At 40.9% G+C, this 12,193-nt stretch overlaps 1 protein-coding gene across 1 annotated transcript in view; it reads left to right on the top strand.

The window, feature by feature from the left end:
- Nucleotides 1–382: 382 nt before the first annotated feature.
- The window catches only part of ajap1 (adherens junctions associated protein 1), a gene marked incomplete at both ends in the record, with an annotated part of 33,692 nt that continues 21,881 nt past the window's right edge, over nucleotides 383–12,193 (top strand). Inside the window, one exon of the mRNA XM_083674861.1 lies at nucleotides 383–411. Coding sequence (XP_083530987.1) covers nucleotides 383–411 — 29 coding nt within the window. The remainder of the gene's footprint in view (nucleotides 412–12,193) is intronic.

Here is a 12,193-nt window from a genome sequence, read left to right on the forward strand (position 1 = left end):
GAGGAGTAAATTCGATGATTTATATAAAGACAAAGTTTGACCGACACAAGTGGTCAGAGGACACCTTTTAGAAACCATTCAGTAGACCACCTGTCCACGGTCCTCGTGCGTCCTCATCCACCCCGCCTGATTTAAAGGAAGATCACTGCCAAGTAGCCTCTTTTGCATTTTCACGTCTTCGGTGGTGTTATAGCAGGATTGGCAGCATATTTGGAGTAATTTGATGTTCGCTATGTTGAAGGATATAGCCTTAGAATGTTTGCGTTAATGACATTGGGAGTAAGATTCGTCACTTGAGTGTATGAGCCACTGTCGACTTTTGTGGAAACACATCTAAATGGGAGGATACCTGGAGGACTGACTCGGGATTTTTGTCGAGAAAATGTGGATAAAACGGTGTATTGCACGCAGGTAAGAATTATTTAGACTCTATCCACCCTATGCATTTAGCTGTCTTTAAGTTAGGGTAAGTGGAATGTATCTTGCCATTATTTGATTCAGTATTTGATTCAGTTGATTCACATTTGCATACGCCCAATTCGACAAATGCTGTCTTTGCTATCTACTGTACGCGAGAGTTATGAGCGTCTGTTGGAATAAGGCTGTATTGGGTGTTTTGGTAGGCTATCTTGGCAATATTACTTTGATTAGCCAATCTCCCACTGTCACAATGTTTATCATTGTGTACATCGCGTAATTTTTGGGTACATTTTTAGTGCATCATGAATCGCATGAAGACTCATTTTTCCAGCTTTTTCTGTTGTTGAAGAAACTGAACCAAACTTTCACATACTGCACACTGGGGGTCGCCAAACGTACACGTTGACGTACAACACGACTGGCGCCCAGGCATATAGCTCTGTCTCTGTATCTCTCTCCTGCTCTTATTCTCTCTCTCTCAGTCTTTCTCTCTCGCTCTCTGTCTCTTTCTCCCCCCCTCTCTCTTTCTCTCTCTCACTCACACACACACACACACACACACACACACACACACAGTATGCAAATGTAAACAAAATCTACCTGTTACAAAATACCCTACTTTAACCTTTGAAATGGGTGAATTTACTTGCAGATGACATTGTGTTTTTGATATAGATGTTCATATTATCTGGTCAATTTGCATAGGACTCTCATTAATTAGATGGCTTAAGTTTGAGATGGCAGCATTTGTCACCATATCAGAATCTTTGAAGTTTGTTCCGGTGGCTGACCACAATCGGAACAGTTAATGCAAGTACACAGCACTTGTTTACCGCTAATGCTAACAAAAGCCTAATGATATCCACCGGGGCAGAGTGCCCCACCTTCATCTTCAGACGACACAGCTGATCTTGTGTGCCGTAACTAACCAATCTTTCTCTAACTATGCATGCTTAACTATAAGACATACGAATGAAATGGCTCTGAATAGGAGAGATCCATCTGACACCTGCAATAAGAGTAGAATTTCATGCTGACAGGGATCACTAAACATTTTCCACTGAAACAATGTCGATCAATAATTACGGACAAAATTGACTTCAAAGTTGAATGGTAATATGTGTGGATACAGCAATTGAACTAGACATGAAATGCCAAAACCCTCTGTAATTTCCCTGACCTGACCAACCAGTCCAGTCCAGAGAAGCAGATGGAGATTTGAGTTCCACACCCTAATTTCCTTAATGTGTTTTAAAGTGCTATTCATTATCGTTATACAGTGTAAGCAGTGGCATACACTTAATGATACCTCCCTGTACTGTATGTGTGTGGTACGTGTGTTACAGAGAAAGAACCGCTTACTGTATTTATTAAGGACAGAGTGTACAGATGTATTAGGAGCTTCTGTTGAGTTAAACCTCTGGAGGAGTACAGTGCAATGGGAAATATGAATAGCAGCTACCGTGATGGAATATGAATAGCACCGACAGCTCATGACATTGACGAAGGCTTGGCCGAAACGTATGTCTATCTGTCCCTGAATTAAATAAATGCTAAAAATTAACCTCGAATCTCTTTTTTGAGTGTGGACCAGCTACATTATTTTGGTCGACACATCTGCTCTGAGCGCGGTGGTCACACAAACTCTCACAGCAGCTACAGTGATACATCTGCTCACCACTGTTATTTTGTGTAGTTTGTATAATGTACATGAAGCATTTTGGACATTTGTGAAACAAACTCAGCAGTTAGATGTATTTGGGCAAGACGGCGTAATATTCTCAGTTTCTTTTGGTTTCACACTGTGAAATCTAGTTTATCTTCTGTTTCAAACCAGTTTATTGATCTTAAAGGTATACCCATCACGATCAAAGAAGAATATTGCTCTGCTATGCTTTCAAACCAGTGCTTAACTGGGATATAGGTTTTGATCTAAAAGGGGTTTTGGTACACACTATGTAACACCTAACCTTCAGTGCAATCATGGTACAAGCTCATTAAAACAGAGTCTAGGCTTAACGTGCTTGAGCACTCCACACAGTATTGATTAACCGAGCATGAAATCATTACTCATTATGTGAGTATAATTATTATGTTTTCTTATGTTTCCTATAAGAAGGTAAACATGACTCCTTAATAAAATAGAAAGGATGTGGTAGGAAAGCACATACCACCTATTGTATGTGTACACTATATGCTCAAGACCTGTTACTAATGTTAAGCTTCATAGAATATAGGCTCGTCTTAGATTAGATTAAGCTCAAAGTAGACATTGTTCCTTTCGCTCCCAGGCTACCCTAGGGACCCTAATGCATAGTGTGTGGGAGTGCCCAGAGATATTGATATTTCTTAAAGTGGCCTCAACAGGTTTGTTCTATTTTAAGATATCCCTTGTGCTACATCTCTCTGTAATTGTATAGAATAATCGTGTTATTATGGCTGGATAGTCTTAACCAATGGGGATTCCATGCTCCTTGGCATGATCTGTCTTTCATGGACGTCGCACGGTTTCAGTTCCCCATGGTGAGCTGTCATGCTGCTAAGGTAGATGTTATCAGACAGAGCAACTGCCCCTGAGAAAAATTAGCAGGGCTGTAGGGATTGGTCAGTGGGTCTTTTTCGGGTCGATCAGTGGGTCTTTCTCGTCTTGGATGATTAAAGTATGATTTTCTTTTTTTTAAAGTAAGATTTTGATACCAAAAAACCCCCACAATACATAAAAAACCAATTATACATGGATCCAACATTAACATGGCGGGCAACGTAGGTTTTGAGAATTTGCATAAGCTGGTTGTTAACGACAGCTGCCTTGCATAAAATGACGTCTTAATTGGACCTGGAACCATAAGAGCTCATGATTAAAATATTTTTCCTAAGCATTCCCTTGCAATTATGTGTTTGAGTGTGCAGAATAGTCTATTGGAATCTTAGATACATACAGGTCTATCACGGCTCATGTCACGTCGAGGATCTTACTCAGATCTTAATATCTTAAATTGTTACTTCAACAACCATGCCCGCAATGAAATGTACTCAGAAAACAACCCAGCATATGTGTAAAATATGTGATACACTATGTAAGTGTGATTTTATAAAGCAGTCATATTGCTACAGAGAATTACAGCCTAAGCGTCCATTCGATATTCAGATACCAGCAATTTTGGTGCCATCTTAATAGCCTTTATGAGTGTTATTAACTGGGCCTCTCTGGAGCGTGATTAACCTAATTTACGGTGAAGTAGGCTGTGTTGCATCTCCAAGCTCCCGTTCTCAGGAGATGTATGTGTGTGTGTGTGTGCTTATAAACACACTGCACTCAGCAGTCTGCTAAGCCCCAGAGAGCAAGGAGAGGGGGTCCCTGTGATACACAGCTACAGCAGACAGACACTGGCATTGCCTGCTCTGACCATGCTATTAACACCTGACTGCAGAATACGTATCAGGTTACGTACCCTACTGCACAGCCAGGTCCTATGGGCCAGTCACAACATTAGAATGGAAATACAAAATGTATCTGAATTGATCTGACATGGCAGTCAATTGGAAACACCCCAGAATGGTGAATGCCCTTGAATGGTATCACAGGATTTTAATTTAGGGACCATTTTAGTGACAGTCAGACTGGTGGGATTGGATGGGATGAGATATGGGATGCTTTGATTGGCTTGCTGGTTTAGTCTGTTGGCATTTTGATATTCGAGGTGATGCCAACAGCTTGGGTACATCACGATGACAAGGTGGAATTAATAAATCCAAAATAAATACTGCTTTGTGGTTATTATGTCACACCCCCACAGATGCAGATGTGCAAAAATCAAGACAATTTTGTTTTTTCTGACCATTTTATAGTTTTTCTGTCTACCTATTTAATCTCCTGTATATTTAAAAGACAAACTCTGACTATAAGCCAGGTGTCAGTATTAAGAAGCATAGAACCACAACAGAACAGGACATATTTTTTGTCACAGACAATTACTTCTGAAAGAAAAACTGAAGCAAACAAACAACTGTTGAAAACATGGTCTTGGTTGAAAATGTGGCCTCGGTAGTAGTCATATACATCAATTCTAGCACCAAAATTTACAAAAAAGTGTAAAAACGATAGCTTTGCACATAAACCCAGTGTTTTCATCAGTTGCATTTTTTTTTAAATGAGGAGGACAAAAATCAAGGCGAAATCAGCAAGTGCAGCCCTTCTTTATGTGACTAACTAACGATTATGGTAAAATCCATCCAATATCTGTGGACCTTTAGGTAGGAAAGACCAAATCCCAAAGCCAATTAACGACAGCACCTGCTATGCTTTTCATTTACTCGCTGAGTAGTGTGGGTCATTGTTTTCAGTACCAAGTCATTGTTTCAGTACCAAGTGATTGGGCTTACATAAAGCAATCTATGCTGAGTTTCAATCAAAATGAATCTTTAACAACCCATCTATTAAACCAAAGACTTGTTGCATGCTTCTGGGGTGTCAACTTCAAATATTCCTATTCTTCCAAGCAATCCAAATTGAAGCACCCACTTCTCAAACCCAACTATGGTAACTGCAGAGAAGAACTTGATTGTGAGTGGTTTAATGACCACTGTCTGAGCAGTGCCCCTACCAGTGTGGGCACATGTGAAGAGGATACGTGCTATTATTTAACTGAAGCACATCCATCCCACGGAACAGATCTGAGCCTGAGAGAGGGAACAGCGGAGCTCATACTTGCTTCATGTAGTGTTGGATCAATACTGCTTCTACAAAGGATCAGATTTATCTGTCACAGCCCCTTCCACTAAATGTCCTGCTCCAGGCACGAAGATCACGTCTCAGTTGCCCGTCTTTCTTTACAAAAACACCTCATAAATGAACAACAGCAATTTTCTAGGAATCTTTTTTTTTTTGCCTCATCTAGCTCCACTGTAATTGAGTCAGCTAGACAACCTTGAGTGTGAAAGGGCTAAGTTGATTGGAGCTTTGTCCTGTTAGTCCAATCCGGAGGCCCGGGTCCCACCCTCCTCCCATGCTCCTTAGCATCCTGCTTATCTTCCTGAGCATGTGGGTCATGTACACAGAAGTGGAGGACAATGTGCAGAGGGAGTAATTAATAGGATGTTAAAATGCCCTTGGCTGTTGCATTTTGGATCCTCCACACTTCTCGTTTTGTTTTTCCAGGCGTAGGTTCCCACAGCTGTGACACAATTTTGCCTCATCCACCCATAATAGCAGCTGCTGCTTGGCCTCACAGGCATGCTGTGTGTGTGTCGTGCATGTGTGCGTGCGTGTGCAAGACTATGTGTTGCAGGGTTTACATTTAAAGCTTTCATGTGAGAACCTTGAGCAAGTTATTGAAACACTTTGTACAATATTAACCACCCAGAGGCCTGCACTGAGGCAATCCATAAAGCTCCAGAACATTCTATAGAGCTGGCTGTACTGATTTACAACCAAATAGTTGAGTTCTACTTAGAAACCACAAGGCTGTACTCTCCTCAGTGACTGCTGCTTTACACCTTAGAGTTTGTTTTTCAAAGCCACTCAACCACACACTGGAAACTGGAAAGCACGCTCTGGAAGCTGGAACCACATTGTGGAAACAGTGTCTCAGCCTAAAAATAGTTTCAGATAACAGTACAGTATTTGATTTATGATTTGAAAATGTCTTGCAATCCGATTTGAGAGATAAATGGAGGTGCTTTATATTGTGGTCTCCTTTTTCTTAAGAGAAAAGGTCACAGCAAGATACTATCACTGTGATAACATTGCATGGCTGTCCATTCTTAACGTAATAATTTCTACCTCTGGAAAAGTAACCATTATTCACTATGCAAGTTCATTAATTGTCCAACATTGGCGGGACAAACATATGGGAGATAGGAGCGGTGGATATTAGAATGAGCGGATTTTTATCATGAGCCTGCAGAGCAGACTTTCTTAACTTTGGTCCTGGGATCCACTGTGTAGACAGCTTTTCATCACAACCAATGACTCCCAATTAACAAGATCTACTAATATTTCTTCAGTTATATCTAATAAGTGTCTTTCAGTGAACTTGCTGCCCTTCAAGATACTGTACAACTTGCAACTATTTTACATGTAAATATGTAGAATGAAAGTCCTTGGCAAAAACTCAAAGTTACAAATTGTACCTTTAACCAAGCACCTATTCTAGATGGTAATTACCTGATGCTCAGCTGTAGTGAAATCCAACATACACACAACGTAGAGAAACACTGCTGGAGAGTGGCGATGTGTGTTTTCACGGTGTGTGATGTGTGTTTCCCTCTCTTGGCTGGTGGCATTAGCTACTGCAGCTGTGTGTGTGTGTGTGTGTGTGTGTGTGTCTATATGTGTGTGTGTGTGTGTGTGTCTATGTGTGTGTGTGTGTGGGTGTGTGTGAGGACATGCTGGGCTCTGTTTGCCCTATCGCTTACTCTAAGAGCTTGAGCACACAGTCCTCTTCAGTTCCAACAAAGGCCCACTTGCAAATTCAACAGGCTCAAATGGAGCCTCAATGGGTTCTTAGATGTTCCTTTTATAGAACTTGAGGTTTAAACAGAATTACCAATAGTCCACAAAAAGCAAATATTCACAAAATGGGATTCCTTGAGCAAGCAAAACCAGCCCTTCCAGCTAATGTGCATGATTATAGTGTAGGAGGTTATACAATGACAAACCAGTATGCTCAATCCACTGTAGCTGGACTCTGTTGATGCAAAATGATTTTGCACCTGAACAGAATCAATTATAGAAATGATAGAATAATTCAATTGTACCAACACTTCCAAAAGCATGTTAACAATTAATTAACAATTGATCTACCAAGGGCTAATAAACACAACTATGACCCACTCTTATCTAATGCAAGCCACAGAACAGTGATGGGACTCCTTTTTCTAGACTGCCTCTGTCCCATCACCTTTCCCCCGGAGGCATATCCCCCTCCATGACACTGATACTCTCTTTCAGGGGTGAAGGCTAGGCACTTTATGTCTACAATGAAATGAATCTGAAGAGCATATTATGAATGACTTTGGATACAAAATCAAACAAAATGGATTTAAAGAACTACAGACAACTTTGCTAATGATGCAATTTGAAGCACTGCCACAATGTGACATTTACTTCAGGGATTATTGTAGATAAGCAACGCATTGATGTATTAAAAGAAGACTAATGTTTTCCAGGCTTTGATAATCAGGCAGACGACTTGGTGGCAATTGTCATATTTGATATTATGCTAATAAGGAATGAGGTACTTTATATCTTGTATCTAGTACTATTCTGGATTCCAAGGCTACAGGCTCCACATTTCCTCATTGCCTATGAATGTGTTAAAGTGTGATATAATGCAACCTTTTTTCTTGATAAGTCGACTGTATTAAAGAATAATGGGCTTGAGAAAAAATATATACTTATCTTTTTTTTTTTTTTTACTGTCAAAATATGGCCTAGTCAAGTTATATAACAGATTTTGTTGTTCCCAGTGTCTCAAGAACTGCAGGGCTGTAGAGAGATAAGCTGGTGAATTTTAAATGTAATAATGGAACCAGCCGTGTATCCTCATCATTCATAAATATCCAATGCAGCAGCATTCATCAGGGTTTCTCAGAATTCCTCACAGTATTTTGTATACACACTGACACATTCAATTTACCTTATCGTTAGCAATTCACTGAGTTTATTGGACTGGAAAGCAGTGCTGCCATATTTTTCATTTAAATAACACATTTTCTGTGAAATCCAGCATTGTAACTGGCTATATATCTCTGGCAAATGATAGTTGGTGTTTTTCAGACATCACGCATGATTAGCTCAATTGTATGGGTTTCTTCACCGGAGATGAACTGGTTTCTTCACTGGAGATGAACATCAATTCAGGCATTAGCTCTTGAGTGACACTTGCATTAGACTGTACCATTAGCATCATTCCATCAAGCTTAATTTAGAGTAATACATACCATTCTCTCTTGTGGGCTAGGTGTTCATCTTGCCCTACTACTATTCACAGAGGCGGGTGTACGGGTCGGGGTGCTAAGTGGGTTCCTTGGGATAATCCTAGTTTGCTAAGTGGGATACTTGGGACAACCGTACCCTCAACTCTAACCCTTACTTAACGCTAACCTCAACCGTTTTCAATTTCCACTTCAATGGGCTGATGCTAGATTCTGGTCGTCACCAGGAATCCGACTAAGCATTTACAGTGTGAATGATAACAAGGCCTTTATGTGAAGAATGTTGCTGTAAATCTTCATCAACACTTTGAGCGTAATGATTCCAGCTCAACCATATTCAAGGAGCAGTCTAGACTCTGTGATATAGTTGATAGCTGTGCCTCCATTGCAGCGGGTCGATGAGCCGATAAGCTATTTGAACTATTTGTTCATTCGTATTTCTCAACATCTTATTTGTCAATATCAAGATTGAAAGAGAAATATTTTTCTCTTTCATTGTTACAGAATACGATCTTAGCTCAGTTTTTTTGTAATGACACCTGTGTTATAAAGTAAGTCTGGTAATGTCGCTTTTTGGAAATAATACTGTGGAAGTGCTGTTGACTTGAGTGGCACACCTTAGTACAGACCTTAGGGTTAGGGTTAGATGTTCCTCCCACACACCCAGACATAGTAGGATTTCTTGAACCAGCAAACCCGCCAGTCAATCAAAATAGAGGGAGAAAAAACCCCCTGTAAAATGTACAAGGCAGTGTTTTATTCTCTGAAGGCTAAGGATCATAGTAGGCCCGAGCCATTCCTTTGAATGCTTCTCCAGTGGAACCATCACTCACTGCTTCAAAGTTCTGATGTTGTGGTGGGGGGGGGGGGGGCGGGGGGGGCGGCGGGGGGGAGATCAGTGAGGGAGACAGCTCCTTTAATGTAGCTCGTTCACTTCAGTACATTGCGGAGAGGGGTTGATGTTGGCAATGTGCGAAGACGTCGCGGGGACAGAAATGTGGCTTCTTGAAATCTCGTGTGTATTTTCCTATGTTTTTCTTTTCTTTTTAGTGAGCAATCATTTAATTCAGTCATTTGGAGCTCGGCTGCTTAAGACTACATATCTCGGCTTTAAAGTGCATCTCCGCTGACCTCTTCTTGAAAACAGTGATTATTCTGGGTCAGACTGTCTTAAAGCTGTATGCTCATATTCAGAGGACTGGGAAGGGCGGACAAGGACTGTTCTCATGCCCTTGTTCTTCCATACTGCTCAATAGAGGTAAAAGAGAAACCACATGACCTGTTCTCTTTCTTATCTCCTAGGGGTCAAACTCATTTCCGGGTCCGTGTCTGAAGCAAATAGAGTGCAATACATTAAAACAGGCTGATTGATGGATTAAAGATACAACCACTTACTGTTGCAAGTTGTGGTTTATTTATGCCTCAGATGTTATTCACTATGGGGTAATTGCAGTCAGATGGCACTTGTGTGTTTTTTCGAGGCCAATTTAGTCCTCGGGGGATTGAATGCAATGTTCTCCCAATGGTGACACGCTGTACATTCCGCCTATATGAACAACATTCAAATGAAGCTCAAGTCAATTGTCTCAATACAATAATACGTGATGTCATTGAAAGCAAGTTCATTGGTCTCCGTTGATGGAACCTTTAATGATGGCAGCAGTCATTTTCAAACAAGACTATTGTGCTTCCCTGTACGGACTCACTTTAGCGGTGCACTGACACAGGGTGTTTTGGGGTTATGCACCGACATGGTGTCAGTACTACCTCATTCTGCTCCTGCATCAAAACAATAGCAGCATCCTGGTCGTTCTCCCTGTTTTGGAGCTATGAATAGAACCCTGTGTCTCTCCTCTTAACTACACTCATGGGGCCATTGTTGTAATTTGATGAAGCAGTCAAATGTCCCTGGGCTGCCAGTGGGGTCCAATCTCCATTTCTGCCTGCACTGCCCCCTGTGAGTCAGATGACAGGGATGCGTCCTTCTTCCATGGCCTGGATGTGATCACACACTTTCTCCCCCCCCCCCCCCCCCCCCCCCAGAGGGGCAGGACTGCCACACCACTGCTCACTGTTCAAGAGCTCTCTGTCTCTCGCTCGCAAGGTAATGCATATGCAAACCATCCCTCCACCTCCCCTTTCCTGTTCTCCTTCCTCCTGTTTCCCCACACTCTTCTATTTTAAGTGTCTTATCCCCATGCGGAATGGCTGCGTTTGGCACTGGCAGTTTCAGGGAGAGGAGAGGTAGAATTAATGGATAGGTATTGTGTGAGCCACTGCCGACATGGCTACAGCTTTACACTCAAGAAGACTCTCAATGCTTTTTAATACAGAGCCCCCCCCCCAAACTCACACGCACATACACACACACACACACACACACACACACACACACACACACACACACACACACACACACACACACACACACACACACACCTCCTCAAGGCTCTGGAAAGCAATGACAATGCTGTGTCTTACCATGAACATTTTGAAAGCTGCCTTTTCATACAATTTTGCTAAAAATAACAGCCTTATGTCAGAATACACACAGGCATAGAATGACAGAGGTCATAGTATTCACCAGTATTCCCATTCTCTTTCAACCAACTGGAAGATGATCCTGTTACGTAAATCACTATTCTCCCAGAAAAGTTGTTGAATACATTATATCTAATATTTTTTGGAATATGACATATCTGAGAAAATGCAATTTGCCAGCACACCTAGATTATAACCTTGTTAACACTGCAGGGGAGTTTGTGTGAAGGACCCATGAGGAACAAAATGTTAAATTCATCAGAGCATATGAAATTGAGTGTCAAATGAAAGCTAAGAGTATATATTGGGATATATATGGAAAATGAAGTCAGAAATACATTTCTTAACCATCTTCCATCATAAAAATAGGGATAAGGAAAGGCTTTGACTTTTGGTCAAACATGTGGAAAAGCATCTATGAAAGGATCTACCAGAAAAAGTCTTTAAAGGTGCTAAGAAACACACCAAACCTCATTAAAGTACAGACCCCGATCAACTAATAATGTATCAACATTTACAAAAGTAAGAAGTATAGGTAGACCTACCAAATACTGTACTGACATTGATTTAGTTTACAAATTAATAAGTAATTAAGACTGATCATTCTGTTATGAAATCGTTAATAGAATGATCAAATATTGCATCATAAGGTGCCTACCACTGCCGTTGTGCCCTTGAGCAAGGCACTTAACTCCTAATTGCTCCTGGGGCGCCGAACTATGGCTGTAAATCACACAAATCACACCAATATGGAGCACACGTAACTTCCATTGAGAATGATTACATGTATGTTTTACAAAACGGACATCAAGGGATCATCATTTGTCTTCATCATAAATGTGTGTGGTGTCCCTAGACAGATTCTTAAGATCTTTCCCACAACAGTTGCAGACAATAAAGAACGTGTTCATTTTTCCCTAGTGTGATATCTCGACGACAGTTCATTCAAATACGTGACATTAAAGGCTACAGTAAAATCAATGTTTGCATGTCTTCTATGAACTAATGAAATTTGTTAAATTAAGAACTTTACTGTTCTCGGGGAGGAGGGGATTCATTTGAATTGTACCTCTCTAGTGGCTAGATAAATTGTCATGCTTTTGTTTATTAATGGGAAACTGTTTGAGCTTGTTGTAAGCGGAGCTCAAGCATACACACACAGGAGCTGAATGAATGTGTAGCCTCATGAATGTCACATATCAACAACTGTCAAAGACTACAGCAATTATATGACACCTACAGTGCTGCTTGAAAGTACAGTATGTGAACCCCTTGTGCAATTATAGATTTTTTT

This window comes from Argentina silus, assembly GCF_951799395.1.
Source record: "Argentina silus genome assembly, chromosome: 8".
NCBI lineage: Eukaryota > Metazoa > Chordata > Actinopteri > Argentiniformes > Argentinidae > Argentina > Argentina silus.